This window comes from Oncorhynchus clarkii, chromosome 7, assembly GCF_045791955.1.
Source record: "Oncorhynchus clarkii lewisi isolate Uvic-CL-2024 chromosome 7, UVic_Ocla_1.0, whole genome shotgun sequence".
NCBI classification, from domain to species: Eukaryota; Metazoa; Chordata; class Actinopteri; order Salmoniformes; family Salmonidae; genus Oncorhynchus; species Oncorhynchus clarkii.
Genome location: NC_092153.1, coordinates 34978010 through 34995742, shown reverse-complemented (window position 1 = coordinate 34995742; position 17733 = coordinate 34978010). Strand labels below are relative to the sequence as shown.

At 42.1% G+C, this 17733-nt stretch overlaps 1 protein-coding gene across 2 annotated transcripts in view; it reads right to left on the bottom strand.

Annotated features, from left to right (window-relative positions):
* The window catches only part of LOC139413228 (R3H domain-containing protein 2-like), a 70724-nt gene that overhangs the window by 32321 nt on the left and 20670 nt on the right, over window positions 1-17733 (bottom strand). For both annotated transcript variants that reach the window (XM_071160365.1, XM_071160366.1), the window contains exons 2-4: window positions 2029-2281; window positions 1651-1886; window positions 119-160 (exon numbers count right to left, since the gene is read on the bottom strand). In XM_071160365.1, the coding sequence (XP_071016466.1) occupies window positions 119-160; window positions 1651-1845 (237 nt within the window). In that variant the 5' untranslated portion in view covers window positions 1846-1886; window positions 2029-2281. The remainder of the gene's footprint in view (window positions 1-118; window positions 161-1650; window positions 1887-2028; window positions 2282-17733) is intronic.

The window sequence follows — 17733 nt, the reverse complement described above, 5'->3', positions numbered from 1 at the left end:
TGGATGATAGAAAGGGTCCTACTAGTCCTAACGGGTGGACTTAAGTTCCTGGATTAGGATCACGATATGCAAACTTAAACCAACAACAATGCAACAGACAGAATAATGCAGTCCTTACCCTGGCCCTTTTCCTCCCATGGCCGTGGTTCTGAGCCCTTCTCTGCAAGGGGAGAAAACGTGGTAATACTAAGAATACTAGTTACACTCAAAATGACAATTTCTTAAGATTTACAACGTTAAATAACGTTTGTGAAAACCGTATTTTAGTGAGAGAAAAAAGTTAAAAGGATTGGTTCACTATTTTAGAACCAAATCTCTATTAATGTAAATGGCATGTTATGGAAGGGTCCAAACACGAACCGCACCCGCAATATACTTCCCCATTGCTCATTCTGCAGTATGGGGTCTCCGGAAAAACATAAATAAACACCCAAATACATCCTTTTAGAAATGGCGAAGTTCTCAGTGTAGTGCTGCGGGTCTTTAGATGTTGTAAACATTAAATTGTGTAATGACGAACTTTATCTGCAAGCTTCTATTCCATTTTGTGCGAATCAAGTGGTTTCCGCCTACCAATTGTTCTGCTTCTCCGTGTAGCCCGCGCTGCACAGCTGGTAGGCGAAACCACTGGATTGGCACAAGATGGAATATAACGTTGCTGATAAAGTACTGTTCACCTGACATTTCTACTCCATTAAGATGCAGATAGTGTTTGAAGCTAGAAGCACAGCTAGCAACATATTTTACTGTTTCTACTAGCTAGCTACAGTCAAGCTAGCTAGCTACCTTTGACTGGACCAAGTGTAACAATTTGCTAGTAGTACTAGTCAGCTGCATGCATTAAGCAAGCAGAAACAACTAGCTAGATACTCTTGCAAACTGACTGACATGATATAATATGTAATTATGCAGTCTAACCTGTTAACTAGTTTGGAGTGCTTGTCTGGTAACAGCATAGTCACTAGCTAGCTAGTCAGCAAGCCAGACAGAGCAGGTAGCAGCTACCTACAGTGAATCGACCTAGCTAAATAGACACCTATGCTTCAAATTCAATATTCAAACAAGGCATGAAGATAACATGCAATTTGTTTGTAATGTTTCAATGACAGGCATTCCAAAGAAGGGTTCAATTTGTCTCAACTGTAAAGACATCCATCCCTGCCAACCCACCCCCACTACACTCCTTTCACAAGCTTGCAGCACATACGCATCATGGCCATAAGCAACTACGCAATGCATGATGGGAGATTTAGTTCAAACAGAGCAGGAAAAAACCCATGTCTGCAAAAATATACTTTGTCATCACAATATAAATGGCTGAATATGTTCTAATCTAAATAGCCACAAAATTCACTGACATTGAATTCTGGACTGTAGTATTCCTTAAAAACCTTTCCAGAAATTGGAACTGGAGTGCAGTGCAGAGGAGACAAAGGGTGCTTCTCAATAATCTCTCTTTCCTCCAGAAGTGTGCACCCGTTCACGACAGCCCACACATTTAAAAGCATTGGATTAATGTTGGCATGGACTAGAGTTTCCATATACCAGTCATTTCCTTTTCAAACCTATGAAGAAAAGTGAACAAGTTCACACTTCAGGAGAAAGGAGAGATTATTGGGACACATCCAAAGTTGCCTGGAGGTCAGTTACCTGTGAGTCCTGTGTGGCACTCTCCTCTGCCTCCATGCCCTCCCCAGTGCCTCCAGTCCCAGTGCCCTCTTTCCACTGGCAGGGCTCAGGGGATGGGGAGAGCTTCCCTCTGTTGCTGGAGTCATCATGGAGCACTCCACTACTTCCACTCTCACCCTCCGTCTGGATATCCTCCCCAGCCAGGCTCACAGACATCTTCTCAGGGGAGGGTGGAGGGTAGGAGGATCCAGAGACTACTTCAAGATGAGGAGGGAGAGAGAGGATAGATCCATTAAATGGTCCTGAGTTTCAAATGCAGTACAGGGCCAAGGAAAACCCTAAACATGGTAAGAATCAGGAGACACGGACAATGTGGTTAATGTATACAGTGAACAGTACCTGAGACAGATCAGCTATGCTGATTCCTTATGGAGTGGGTTCCCAGGAAAGGGTCCTAAAGAGGACTGTGCTGGTCCGCTAGGTGAGGGCATTCCATAGCAAGTTCTGTACAGGGGGGAGGTAGCCGGTGGGAGAAACAGCTGACACAGGGAAGAAGGAGGTGGCACCCGCTGACTGGGTCTGTCTGTCGATCCTTCCGTCTGTGCGTATCAGTGAAGCAGCATGTTGAAGATAGTTCCACCAGCCACGACCCCTGGGGATAACAGGAAGACAATGACTTCACTAACAGTTACAACACACTGGCTCTCTGACTGGGTCCAGTCTGACTCACTGCTCAAAGCGTGGGATGAGTAAACCATAGGGCTAGCTGTGGAAGTAGGAATTCAGCCAATGTATGAATGACCACTTGCAGACCAGAGCTGAAAAAAGTATGGTTTTCGCTCAGAAACATTTGGTTTTTTAACCAATTTACACAAACAGCACTCCATTAAACGTTACCATGACGACATACTGCTAACATCTTCAGGACAGGCAGCGCTCTCACTACTCAACAACACACACACACACACACACATAGGAAGACTAATACCAGAAGCTTTGAAAAACGCACCATCTGTCCCACAAACACACACTCCAGCTTTAACACAGTTTCCTCTGACATCATCAGGAGGCTGTGTTTGAGAGATAGTGTGTGTGTGTGTTTGGGAGAGTATGTGTGTGTGGTGCTGCAGCAGTATGGCATGCAGGGATTCCCACAGCAGGGGAAGACCCAGGCACAGCAACAGCGTCATCAATGACCAGGGCACGCACACGGATGAACGCCAACCAACTACACTCGGCGCTGAGGAGTCCCGGCTTATGCAACTCTGCACCACAGAACAGCCTTATATCTACGCAGATAAAGACAGGGAGACACGGACACGTTGCAAAACTCTCACAGTGTCAAACACACACGTCAACATTATCGAATGACTAGATAAAGGTCTGAGCAGAACAAATGTGTAATTTTTTGTTTGGAGAATAACATGGCTGAGAGACTGTGGCTCTAATGGGCAGAAGAGAGGGACATGCTGTGCTAAAAATAACACTTATTTGTCTCTCTCTGCCAGAAAAACTGAATGAGTGTGAATTTGAGGTGCTTATGAATGAAACGGGCTATCCCAGCCAGCCTATTCTCAGCTACCATTTCCTCGCTCTCCCCCTTGCTTTTTCCTCCCTTCTTCACAGGCAGAGTTGCCAGGGAGACGGTGACGTCATTCTCAGCTGCTGCCATTGGTATGGAGGTGGGGGGAGAGAGATGGAGAGAGCAAAAGGAAGATTGATTTTAGAAATAAATATGTAGATTAGAGAAAACGGAGCAGAGGAGAGCAGGAAGAAGAGACCCGAATCATCCACGTCACATAACAGCTTTCTAAAAACGAATGAAAGACACATGAAATGGTCTCAATGGTCAACACTAGACATTTGCAATAGTTAATAAAAGCCTACACAGCATCCTTTAAAGGGATAATTCACTCAAATTCCTAAATTATATTATTTTCCTTACCCTGCAAGCAGTCTATGGACAATCCTTTCTATGGTTTCGTTTCCCTGGCACTATTCCCACACGCTAACGTTTTTTTCCATTTGTCACACAAATCCAATTCAATTCACTGGACCGATATTAGCATGTCCAAATCAACCGAAAGTATCTCAAATTGATTGTGAAGCTCAACAAAGTCCCTCATAGATGATTTGAACATGTGTGAAAAATGCTAATATCTGACTTTGTGAGTCATCTTTAGTCTCAATAGTTTTGTAGGCCAAACTGTGACGATAACGTCTAAAGCGTCCTAAGAAGACAGATTTTCGGGATGTCTTATGGTCCAACACTGCTCTAGCTCTGTCACCTTTCACCACAGATGCGCAACCCATGCAAAATAAAACACCTCTTGCTTTTTAGACAGATTTTGATTCGATTTACGAAGGCCTGGGAAATCGTAGAAGGGGGGTTAACAAGCAACATGTCCTGTCATACCCCTGCTCTGTACAACCCTGTGTGGATGAACCGGTCATTAGGGATGCACGATATAGCGGTGAACATATCGGAATCGGACGATATTAGCTAAAAATGCAAACATCGGTATCAGGTATCATGTCTAGTTAAAAAACTATGTCAAAGCTACTGTGCATATAAGGTAGGTGACATAACGCAGTGTAAAATGTTGCGCTACACATGCAACACAGCATTCCTAACCTAGCCCACAATGTCTTCTGTGTGGATCGAGCAGTCAACGAGTCGAGCAGTCATTTGAAAGAGTAAGAACATTTCAGTGAGACAACTTAAAGGCAAAATCCATTAAAGCCAAGATAATGGAATTCATTGCCCTTGACAATCAACCGTTCTGTCGTGGGTGATGTTGGCTTTTGCCGACTGGTCGAGCACCGGTACACACTACCAAGTGCTTTATTTTTCAGACATTGCCCTACCGGAGTTACACAGTAATAGCGTCACTGCTATTAGCTTCAAGACATACAAACTATGGAAAGCCGTTTGGGTCTTCGCGTGTCCAAAAAGATACAGTTGCACTGTCAAAGCTGTACAAAGAAGTCTGCAAACAAGCAAACGCCGGCCACGAACGATGTGTTTACAATATTGCGTTGGTAATAAAGCGTTATTTGTTCGACCGCAACTTCTGGGGTAGCTAGCTTTAGCTTGGTACCTAGCTAGCACCAATACATTACCCGATGTCAGAGGAAGGACAAAAAGATCATCAAGGACAACAACCACCCGAGCCACTGCTTGTTCACCCCGCTATCATCCAGAAGGCGAGGTCAGTACAGGTGCATCAAAGCTGGGACCGAGAGACTGAAAAACAGCTTCTATCTAAAGGCCATCAGACTGTTAAACAGCCATCACTAACAGAGGCTGCTGCCAACATATAGACTCAATCTCTAGCCACTTCAATAAATAACACCACTTTAATAATGTTTACATATCCCACATTACTTATCTCATATGTATATACTGTATTCTATACCATCTTGCCTATGCCACACGCCATCACTCATCCATATATTTATATGTACATATTATATTCATCCCTTTTCATTTGTGTGTATAAGGTAGTTGTGAATTTGTTAGATTACTTGTTAGATATTAGTGCATAGTCGCAAGTAGAAGCACAAGCATTTTGCTACACTCGCATTAACATCTGCTAACCATGTGTATGTGACCAATAAAATTTGATTTGACAACCAGCCTGAAAACAATGACCAGTAGAAACTGCAGTTATTTTCATTATTCTTAGCAATGATTTAGGAATCATTGTAAGAATTAGCTAGGTTGCCACTTGTTGTTCGTCTATTGAAATTGAACTTCAGTTAATGAAAATAAATAGCTAGCCAGCTACTTAACCCTGTTGCCCAAAGCTAATGTAATAAGCAGCCAGCTAGCTTAATCTTGCTAGTGAGGTTAGACCAGACCGGGTTATGTGTTGTGAAGCTAGCCACAATAAGCATTAGGCACAAGTTGAATTTGCATACTGGCTTCAAAATAAAAGTATGTCATTGACAGTGATGCAAATGAATACAAATTAGAATTATGCCTAACATTTATTTTGAAGGCTAACCGCAAAATCCACTATTGTGGAAAGCTTCACATAGATGGGTCCGACCACCATTAATCAAATAAGAACTGTCTTATAAATTAGGGAAATTTTAGATTACATTTAGCTATATAGTTAGCTAGCTAACTACAGCTACTGAAACAGATTGTTATTTTTTTGACACGTAAAAATCCAAAACAGCATTCCAAAGAAGTCCTGGTTGAGAATGAAACAAATGAACAACGAAACAGCACAGCAAGAAAGTTAAATAAATAGGGTTTGATTATGTTTTACTGGAAATGGGGACATACGTAAATGCATACAAAATAACTTTTTGGTCAGTGTGGTGTAACCTTTATATAAATAGGCAAGTCAGTTAAGAACTAATTCTTATTTACAATGACGGCCCGGACGACGCTGGGCCAATTGTGCACCGCACTATGGGACTCCCAATCACAGCCGGATGTGATACAGCCTTCTGGCTTTTTTGCCATTTTCAGTGCAGGAGGTACAAAAAGCCCTGAAATCCTTAGATAAGAGATTTCCTGATCCTTGCTTTTTAAAACTGGCTGCTGATGTCATAGCTGAAACACTTATGTATCTGTTCAATCTAACCCTGAAATGTAATGAAATTCTAAGGATCTGGAAATCAGCACTTGTCCTACCACTTTCAAAAAGGGGGAGATCCAACTCTTAAATAATTATAGTCCAATCTCAAAGCCGTCACCCGTGGCAAAAATACTTGAAACCCTTGTTAGTGAACAACTATACTTTATACACTATTTTATCAATGTACCAAATCAGACTTCAGGAAGAAGCATAGCACAATTACAGCAGCCATGAAGGTTTTGACAATGAAGCTCTTGACAAAAAACAGCACTGTGCCTCACTTTGTATTGATCTCTAAGGCTTTTGATGCAGTTGATCATGCTATACTGAGGCAGAGATTGTCGAGCATAGGTCTTTCGGAGCATGCAGTTGCGTTTGCTAACTATCTGTCTGATAGCCCATAATTGAGTGCACTGAGTTATATTAACTTCTTTGGGATAGGGGGCAGTATTTTCACATCTGGATGAAAAGCGTGTCCAAAGTAAACGGCCTACTACTCTGGCTCAGAAACCAGGATATGCATATTATTAGTAGATTTGGATAGAAAACACTGAAGTTTCTAAAACTGTTTGAATGATGTCAGAGTATAACAGAACGTATTTGGAAGGCAAAACCCCGAGGACAAACCATCCAGGAATATTTTTTTTTTTGAGGTCACTCTTTTCAATGTGCTTTCATTGGGAATCTAGAATTCTAAGGCAGGGGCTTGCAGTTCCCATCGCTTCCACTGGATGTCAACAGTCTTTAGAAATTGGTTGAGGTTTTTCCTTTGTGTAATGAAGTACGGCCATCCAGAACGAGGGAAACTTGAAGTGTACTGTTAGATAGAGGCGCGTGACCAGAAATGCTCGCTACACTTTGTTATCATCCTGTATTGAACGCTGTTTATCCCGTCTTCAATTTTATTGATTATTTCCGTAAAAAAATACCTAAAGTTGTATTACAAAAGTAGTTTGAAATGTTTGGACAATGCTTAAAGGTAACTTTTGAGATATTTTGCAGTTACGTTGCGCAAGTTGGAACCGGTGTTTTTCTGGATCAAACGCGCCAAATAAATGGACATTTTGGATATATATCGACGGAGTTAATCGAACAAAAGGACCATTTGTGATGTTTATGGGACATATTGGAGTGCCAACAGAAGAAGCTCGTCAAAGGTAAGGCATGACTTATTTTTTATTTCTGCGTTTTGTGTCGTACCTGCAGGGTTGAAATATGCTTTTCTCTCTTTGTTTTACTGGGGTGCTTATCCTCAGATAATAGCATTGTTTGCTTTCGCCGTAAAGCATTTTTGAAATCTGACACATTGGCTGGATTCACAACAAGTGTAGCTTTAACTTGGTATATTGAATGTGTGATTTCATCAAAGTTTAATTTTTATAGTAATTTATTCGAATTTGGCGCTCTGCATTTCCACTGGATGTTGGCCAGGTGGGACGCTACCGTCCCACATATCCCAGAGAGGTTAAATTGTCTGTCTAATGGTGTGCCCCAGGGCTCTGTACATGGTCCCATCTTATTCACTATTTATATAAATAATTTAGACAAAAATGTGCAAAAACTTCACTGTTATGCTGATGTTATTTATTGTTGTGCCTCGTTTTTAATTTGACGTTTTATGATTTATGATTTATGAAGTTAAACTCCTGTGTTTTCTATGGTTTTTACTAGATTACTTGTAGTTTTTCATGTCTGTCTAATTGTGTAATGACTTGGTCCGACAAAATAGAAGAGAAAGAGTAATAGAAAAAAGTGTTTGGAGAGTGTGTGTGTGTCTCATAGAAAGAGTGATGGAGCGAGGGAGAGAGTGATGGAGCGAGGGAGAGAGAAAGAGGGTGAATGAGTCAGAGCTGAGCGTGTCCCACAGGAGTGAGTGGGCTGAGCAGAGAGGAGGAGGATGACGTCAGCAGGCTGACAATTTAAGAAGACATTAAAAGAGGAAGAGGAAAAAAGAACACTGCAGAGAAAAGAGAGGGGGAGGGAGAGAGGAGGGACAGAGCAGGGGTATCCTCTATGACACATATGAGGAAAGAGTGTATGGCAGGTCAGGATTGAGAGAGAGAGAGGGGGGAGAGAGAAAGCGAGAGAGTTATATGAAGAGATGGCGCGTGAGAGCAAAAGGTGTTGGCCAGGATGTCACACCTCCCTCATTCATTACGAATGACAGAAAGGAGAGAAAGAAAGGAAGAGGGGATACTGATCTTTCTATGCATTATTGACAAGGGAAGGAGTGCTGGAATGTGTGCGGGGGAGCGAGAGAAAGACGGGGGTTATTTAGGCCAAGACAGCATGAGAGCATTTCTTTATGAATGACTAACAATCGACTAGCCTATTGCCTACCTCACAACTATTTTCACCCACACTTGTCAATATCATTCATCACCATTAGAATATAAGGAGAAAGGGCAAGTCACAAGTACACATAAGAGTGTTACTGGGACGGGATGTACCCTAAGCCAAAAACAACTGTATGAGTCACCGCCTCTCAGCACTGCTACCCACGGAGGACAGACAGGGGGACTCCACCATGCAGAATCCTTTCATGTCCACAAGCCTTTACATTCACATTTCCTAACAAACGAGCAGATTATTCAAGACACTAAAATACCAGTGGAGTTGCACCCATTGGAGTTAGGCACAGCATGAGGTTAGGACTAGGCTACATGTGTTGAAATCTAGGATAAATCTGTGCCAATGAGTGTGTATCTTGATTAGCCTCATTCAAAAAAATGCTGCCTGCAACAGATCGGTTGCTACATTTTCATTCACTCACACAAAATGTGTGTCAAGAAAAACATCAGAAGCTAGTCCCGCTCCCATTACAAACCTTATGTAATTTCAGCACTTTTTATAGTACAGGAAGGAGGAGCAGTCAGTGGTGAGAGGGAGAAAGAGAGAAATGGCAGAGAGCAGAATTTTTTTTTCTCAATGATGAAACGGACTGTGCTGCTGTGTGATTGGCCCATGCCTCCACCAATGGGAGGCCCAGCTCCATGGCAACAGGCTCTGTCACCAAGACTACTTTGTCGTACCCCCTTCCTGCCTGCCACACACACACACAACCTCTCTTTTTAGGCTATATCACCCTGCTTCCTTCCCCAATTACCTGGCTCTGTGCATTTAAGGAGTTCAGCTCACACACACAGAGAGAGATAAAGACATCAGGGTTTCGCACACTGGTTTATGTACAGATCAGGGTTTCACCGGACATTTGACAGGCCGCATTCTAATTTTACCGGACATTTATATGCATTGGGTGCGTAACCTGATTAGAGTGTCCACCCACTGTGCTCAGAATGACATTAACCCCTTTTAGATTATGGTAATTCATATTAACAGGGCATAAAAGGTGATGCAACGATGTGCAGCCCATTTTTTACCAAATTCTCATGCGCACTTTGAAGATAGTTATTCTATCCACATTTACAGTTGTGGGATGATAGATCCCACATTCATACAACCAGTATGCCTAGGCTACAGCCCAAAAACAGTAAAAAGCAAGAGTCTGACGTAACAGATCAGAACGTTTAGCTTAAAATGTTGCTAAACTTATTTATTCACATTATAAACGCAGTAGGCCAAGTGCAAATGTTTGTTCCACAAAGCACATGAGAGCAGTTTCATGAGACAGATGTAAAATATCGTTTCGACATTTAGAAAGAAGAGGGGATCTAATATGAAACAACTAGCGTGGGTTGCTAATATGACTAGGATTGTGCGTTTGGCTACTGGACAATGAAAGAAAGTTTATATCAAATAATTGGTCTGATTTGGGCTAGGCTACTTTGAAGCAAGGTAAGACATGCCTCAAAATATAAAGTAAAAAAAAAATGCAGGTTTCAAACAATTAAGTATATGTTTTGAAAACGCATACTGCCTCCAGCTCATTGCAAAGTGGTGTGTGACGTGCTGATGAAGCCTACCTTCCATTTGCCTATGCATTTAGTGTTTGGGATGCTGTAGCAGCAGCTCTCGTGCTGTCTGGCAGATTTCCCACTCAAAGGCCCCATCTGTACTCGTGTGATAAATAAGAAACATAAACGAATATACTGAACACACAGGCCAATTTAATACCACTAAACTATGCAAATTAACCTACAGACTGATAAGCATGACCAGTCAAATGTGTTGACAGACTGCTATTTCCATCAATTAATAGGCTAAAAAGCCTTTTCTTTTTCTCCCAGACAATTGGCTGGCACCAATTTCATTTATCTGCTTTTCTATTTTTAAAAAAAAGTATTTATTTTGGGCCAAAACCTGGCTATTACCGGCTAACGTAAATCCTGGTACAGATGGTTGACTCCCTCACACACTCTGCTCTGTTATGTTCTGTGTTATGTTGGTGAATAAGCGTACTGGTGCAGGCTGAAGCAGATCTGCTCCAAGTGAACCATGAACTTAGCAGATTTGAGGAGCAGACAAACACAGAGACTGGGAGAAGGAGTGAGGTCTGACGAGCTAACTAGTAAACCTCAACAGATAGAGGTGAACTTCCTGTTCCAGGGTCCTGCACTCGCATATGGACAGCTAGTAGCCTACTGAGCCCAGCCTGAGCCCCACACATCATTAGGCTGATTCTCTACTTTCCACATACTGTGCCAACGTAGCCAAAAGCATTCACCAAATGTTTCATAAATACCTTATAGTTCTCCAAACATTGCCAGTTAAAACACATGGCCCTTATAATTTATCTCAAAGTTAGTTCATACAGTGTGTGGGGTCAGTGTGGAATTCCTTCCTTCCCTCCCTTTACACATCCTTCCATTCAGGGGTTTTATAGGAATGCCTGAGCCAGACTGCAGCCCCCAGGGAAAGAGGGGATGATTTGAATGGAGGACACCATCCAGCCAGCCAGGCACCATGCCACACCCTTCCCATCCTCCTTCACTTTCTCAATCCATCCATCCAGCCAGGCCCCCTGCTACCTCCCTCTCAACCCCAGACATCCAACAATAGATAGGGCTACAGACTTGGGCAGCACACCTGTCCAGTAGGGCTTGGAATTGCCAGGGACCTCACAATATGATATCACGATAGGTGGCGATACGAGATGTACTGCAATACTAACGATTCTATATGTATTGTGACTCCATCGTCAAAAAATACCGCTCACCATATGTCTGCTGCAGAGGGACAAAAGACAGCCTGGAGAAAATGAGTTGATCAGCCACAAACAAAAGTGCTGAAAACAAAATTGGCATCCTGATTTAAAAGATGGGGAGCAAGCAACGCAGGAAAAATACTGGAGTTTTGGTGAAGGTACAGACAACTTGCACAAAAAATCATATTGCGATATTGCCCATTCTGGAGAGAAACATGCCATATCGGCACCAAACACCCCTCCCTTTATACTCCAGACATCTTCACACATATTGCCACATGCACTGCACATATTGTGGGCTACCAAAATAGGCAGAAGCCAACACGCATCTGATTTGAAACAATTCACAGCCATTTTTATTTATTGATCCTCTGTGGCTAAGTCAATTTTGTGCACAAATTTGTTTACATCCCTGTTAGTGAGCATTTCCCCTTTGCCAAGATAATCCATCAACCTGACAGGTGTGGCATATCAAGAAGCTGATTCAACAGCATGATAGTTACACAAGTGCAGCTATTGCTGGGGACAATAAAAGCCATTAAAATGTGCAGTTGTGTCACAACAGGTATGTCCACCAGAGCTGGTACCAGAGAATTGAATGTTAATTTCTCTTCCATAACCCACCTCTCCAAAGTCATTTTAGAGAATTTGGCAGTATGTCTAACCAGTCTCAAAAACCGCAGACCACGTGTAACCACCCCAGCCCAGGACCTCCACACCTTGGCTTCTTCACCTGCGGGATCGTCAGACCAGCCAGCCGAAACGCGTAGCACGTGTCTAAAGGCTATGCAATTTGCGTGACAAAACAGAGTGATGGCCTCTATTAAAAAGGGGATACCATCAGCTTTCTAGGCCTACTATACGTATACCTCAACTTTCCTAATATTAAGCACATTGCTCATCATTACAACAGGAGTACAGCCTACCTGGCTGGCATGAAAATGAACCACTGAAAAAGTGTCTTCAATTCGCTATTTAAGTGCATAGATGACACAATTTATTTTTCACCGACCACTATTTCGAGACAGGTGCATGATAATGGTCCATATTCAATCAAAACAAATTTCACACGTCATTTAGTATATGTAAAGACAAGATTAAATCAATAATAGCCTGATGGGTGACAATATTAGCCTCTCTTGTGAATTATATATTATCAATTGTGAATGATGCCCAATGTAAGGCAAAGTACAATGCAATTTTTTTTATTGCCTTTTTGGAATCATAGTCCCACACCTCATGTAGCCTAGCCCATAGGCCTATATGTTTTGATAAGGTTTATATCACAACTGGAGGTCGATCGATTCATCGGAATGGCCGATTAATTAGGACCGATTTCAAGTTTTCATAACAATCGGTAATCGGCATTTTTGGACACCGATCATGGCCGATTACATTGCACTCCGCGAGGAGACTGCGTGGCAGGCTGACTACCTGTTATGCGAGTGCAGCAAGGAACCAAGGTGCTACCTAGCATTAAACGTATCTTATCAAAAAAAAACAATCAATCTTAACATAATCACTAGTTAAATTAGTAATATCATCAACCATGTGTAGTTATCAAGCTTGTTCTACATGAATGATAAATTAACAGGCATCGCATCGATTATATGCAACATATAATCGATGCGATGCCTGTTAATTTATCATTGAATCATAGCCTACTTCGCCAAATGGGTGATTTAACAAGCGCATTCGCTTGTCGTTGCACCATTATGTACCTAACCATAAACATCAACACCTTTCTTAAAATCAATACACAAGTGTATATATTTTTAAACCTGCATATTTAGTTAATATTGCCTGCTAACATGAATTTCTTTTAACTAGGGAAATTGTGTCACTTCTCTTGCATTCTGTGCAACAGAGTCAGGGTATATGCAGCAGTTTGGGCCGCCTAGCTCGTTGAGAACTGTGTGAAGACTACTTCTTCCTAACAAAGAATGCCAACTTCGCCAAACGATGATTTAACAAAAGCGAATTTGTGAAGAAAAAAAAAATCACAATCGTTGCACGAATGCATCTAAGCATAAACATCAACGATGCATACTGCCAACTGTAAAGTTTGGTGGAGGAGGAATAATGGTTTGGGCTAGGCCCCTTAAATCCAGTAACGGGAAATCTTAACGCTACACCATACAAAGGACATTCTAGACGATTCTGTGCTTTTAACTTTGTGGAAGACCCTTTCCTGTTTCAGCATGACAATGCCCCCGTGCACAAATCGAGGCCCATACAGAAATAGTTTGTTGAGATCGGTGCGGAAGAACTTGACTGGCCTGCACAGAGCCCTGAACTCAACCCCATCGAACACCTTTGGGATGAACTGGAACGCCGACTGCAAGCCAGGCCTTATCTCCCAACATCAGTGCCCGACCTCTCTAATGCTTGTGGCTGAATGGCAGCAAGTCCCGACAGCAATCTTCCAACATCTAGTGGAAAGCATTCCCAGAATAGCAGAGGCTGTTACAGCACAAAATGGGTGACCAACTCCATATTAATGCCCATGATTTGCATTTTTGTTCAGTGTACTTTAAAGAACTAGTAAAATGATTGTCAGACAGCTCTGCTGCATACTTAGGCAGGCTAGCCTAGCTAAATAGGATAACTAAAGACAGTACGTTGAGCAGAGATAACATTGTCTGGCTGGCTGCCACTCCCTAAGGAGAGATGAGATGATGTTAAAAATAATAAAGCCATCAAATAAAAACTAAGTAATATACACAACTGAAATATTATAGTATTTTTCATTTGATGTCTACACAATGTGGTCCTGACAGAGTGAATGGAATATTTTGGCAAATTAATGAATTTTCACTATTGGCGGTTTTTGAATTAAAAAGGTGTAAAATCATTTCAATGTACATTTTTCATAACGCACATTTAAAATGTTATCAAAACCAAAATGGAAAACAACGAGTATTATCTAACAGAAACAACCTCAAAAAACACTAATCGCTCAGCACTAGCCCATAGATAAACCTGTAGGTTCTTCAGCCACTCCTTTTGCTCCCTTCCCACCAGCCTAGCCCTCTGCCCCCTGGAGAATCAACCCTATCAGAACACGCAATGTAAGAGACGGGAATATATATTGAACAAAAATAGAAACACAACATGCAACATTTAAAGATTTTATTGAGTTTATAGTAGAAAATCTGAATTTAAATCAAATAAATAGGCCCTAATCTATGGATTTCACATGACTGGGCAGGGGCGCAGCCAAGGGTGGGCAAGGCCCAACCAATCAGAATTAGTTTTTCCCCATAAAAATGGCTTTATTACAGACAGAAACAATCCTAAATTGCATCAGCAGTCAGGGAGGCTGGTCTCACTGTAGTTGAAGAAGCAGGATGTGTAGGTCCTGGGATAGCGTGGTTACACGTGAGCGGTGGTTGTGAGGCCGGTTGGACGTAATGCCAAATTCCCTAAAATTAGGTTGTAGGCGGCTTATGGTAGAGAAATGAACATTCAATTCTCAAGCAGCAAAAGCTCTGGTGAACATTCCTGCAGTCAGCATGCCAATTGCATGCTCCCTCAAAACTTGAGACATGTGTGGCATTGTGTATGACAATAACCGGCTGACAACATTTCATTACCGCCACAGCCCTCGACAGGCACACCAGTTTGGGTCAAGAACTGCAACACAGCTGGGTTTCTCACACTCAACAGTTTCCTGTGTATATCAAGAAGGGTCCACCGCCCAAAAGACATCCAGCCAACTCAAAGAATATGAGTCAACACGGGCCAGTATCCCTGTGGAATACTTGACACCTTGTGAATTCCATTCCCAGAGAAATTGAGGCTTTGCCTTCAGAATATCCGGAATTCTTTTGGGATGCAAATGGCTAACACGCAGTTGATGAACTGACGCGCGTTAATTATACAATCCTATATATTTTGGTTGTAAAATCCTCAATATGAGGACAATTGACACCGTTGGAAAACTGGGATTTCCCTCTATTCAACATTGGCCATGCCTTGATAACGACCATACAGTCTTTCGGCCCATGGTGTTACAGACAATTCTTTTTAAGTGACTTTAGCTTTCAGAAATGTAAAAAATACAAATTAAATCTGGCATACTCAGGGCTCTACATTGCGACCATTTTACTCGAATGTGCGAGTAAATATTTTGATGTGTGACCTGGGAATGTTAAATTAGGAGCACCAGTGCACCTAGAATTAAGGATTCTAGCTTTATTACCTCAAAATGTTTTCATTGTGCTCCTAAACATCTGTGTGTGCCTAAATTATTCAACTTAGGTGCACATGTGCTCCCCTTGTAAAAAAAATGTTTTTAAACATTTAAGTCAGCGTAGTGCCCTGCTACTTGTCCAAAGGACAAGTGGCAAAAAATGTTAATGTCAAGCTCTCGGGTGTATATTGCAAATCAATAGCAGCTTAAAAGCCTCTGATATTGACATTTAAAACCTAGGCAACACCTTATTTAATCCATACTATCTGAACCACACCCATCAACATATCTCCCATGTCTCACCAGAGATAGATTTCCTAAACACTCCCCACATTAGATAGAAACAGACAGTAACACAAAGTGACAGTCATAAAAACCATCTGCTGACAAAGAAGCCTCGGTAAAATGGCTATAGTATAAAGAGGCGAGACCAAGCATTACGGGGTAAAGGCAGATTTTCATTCACCTGAAAGAGCAAATGAGACAGAAGGAGACGCAAGAGAGAGCGATTGGTGTGAGGGAGGAGAGAAGAAGACACTATGCTATAAATAGCAGCAGATTTTTTTATTCAAGAGGATTTTGCTGCTGCGCTCTCTTTCTCAGTCTCTGGGAGGATCTCAATTGCATACTATCTCCTCACCTCCTTCTCAAAACCCATTGTAGGAGAAGGTCAGAGGGGAGGGACCTCTGGCTTTCTCATGCAATGGGTTTTGAGAGAAGGAGGCGAGGAGAAAGGATGCGGGGAGTACGCAATTGAGATTCTCCCCCTCTCTCGCAAGCGCTCTTCTCTCTCGCCGTCTCCCTCTAGCAAACACTCTTTTCTCCCTCCATCTCCTACCCACCCTCTCTTCTTCTGTCACCTGCACCCACTTTCTCCACCCCTCTCTCTGTTCCTAGCACATTATGTTCGGTGTTAGTCTTAACAGTTAGCCAGATGTTCCAACCCAATGTTTTGTAAGAATCATCTATTTGCTGTTACATATAGCTACAGTACACATCTCCATGGATAGCAGGCTCCTTATGACGAATTCTGTCTGTGTGTCCCCCCCCTCTTCTCTGCATAGATGCACAAACCAACTAAGCCACCAACGGGGTGACCTCGCTCCCACTCCCTTCCTCCCCACTTCTTTCACTCCCTGTCTCCATCTCTCCTGGCTCAGTCTCTGTTATCCCTCCCTCTACTACCTCCCTTCCGTCCTCTCTGCTCCATGACAGGTCCCAAAGTGACAGACCCTTCCTGTCAACTCTCCACCCCCTGCCCCGGCCTCCCCTCCCCTCCCTCCCGCCCGCAGGCCAACACAGTAGCAGGGAATTCCTCATTACCTCAGCACTGTCTTCACCAAAGTGTGTGTTCTCACACTAGCCAACCCACACACTAGCACAATATATAAAGCCATAATTATGCAGCATAGCCTACATGCACCACTAATAAAATGTAACAGTCCATAGATAGTCAGTGATTTCATTAACATCACAATTAAAACCAGTACATCCAAACCATCTAAAAACCAATGCAGGTGAACAGATTACAGAAGGGTAAAGAGATTGATTATAAAACCGTAGTTATGGGGACAAATGGAAAGTTACATACCGGAATATTATTTTAATGATATCTTATCGTTTTGACAATATTGCAATAATATTTTTTGTGCTAGTTGTATCTGCACCAACATTTTCCAAAATAGCTTTTTAAAATAGGGAGCCAATTTGTTTTCAGCACTTTTATTTCCTTGACTGATCAAAACTTGTTTTCTAATGTTCTCATCTCCCTGCAGCAGACACATGGTGAGCAATATGTTTGGAACATCGAATCACAATGAAGTCACAGAATCAAAAATACATAACCGGTACCTAAGTATCGTGATAATATCGTATTGTGAGATGCCTGGCAATTCCCAGCCCTATAAAACTGTACTTTATAGAAGCTATTCTAAGCTCCAGATAGGTGTCAGCTATCGTAGAGCCAGGCAGGAAGCTAAATCATACTTTAGCAACGTTACAAAAGACAGGACATGAACAGAGACCGATAAGAGGTGATAAGCTAAGGCAATCCACTGAATAATAGTTTGAAGTTTAACTTTGACACATTCGGCGTAACTGGTAAATGTGAATAATACAAAACACAGTGGCGCACACGCAAACACACATCGCTTGCTTACTGTGTTTAGAGATTTGCAGCTCCCATGCAGAGGTTTTGCAGGATGAATGAT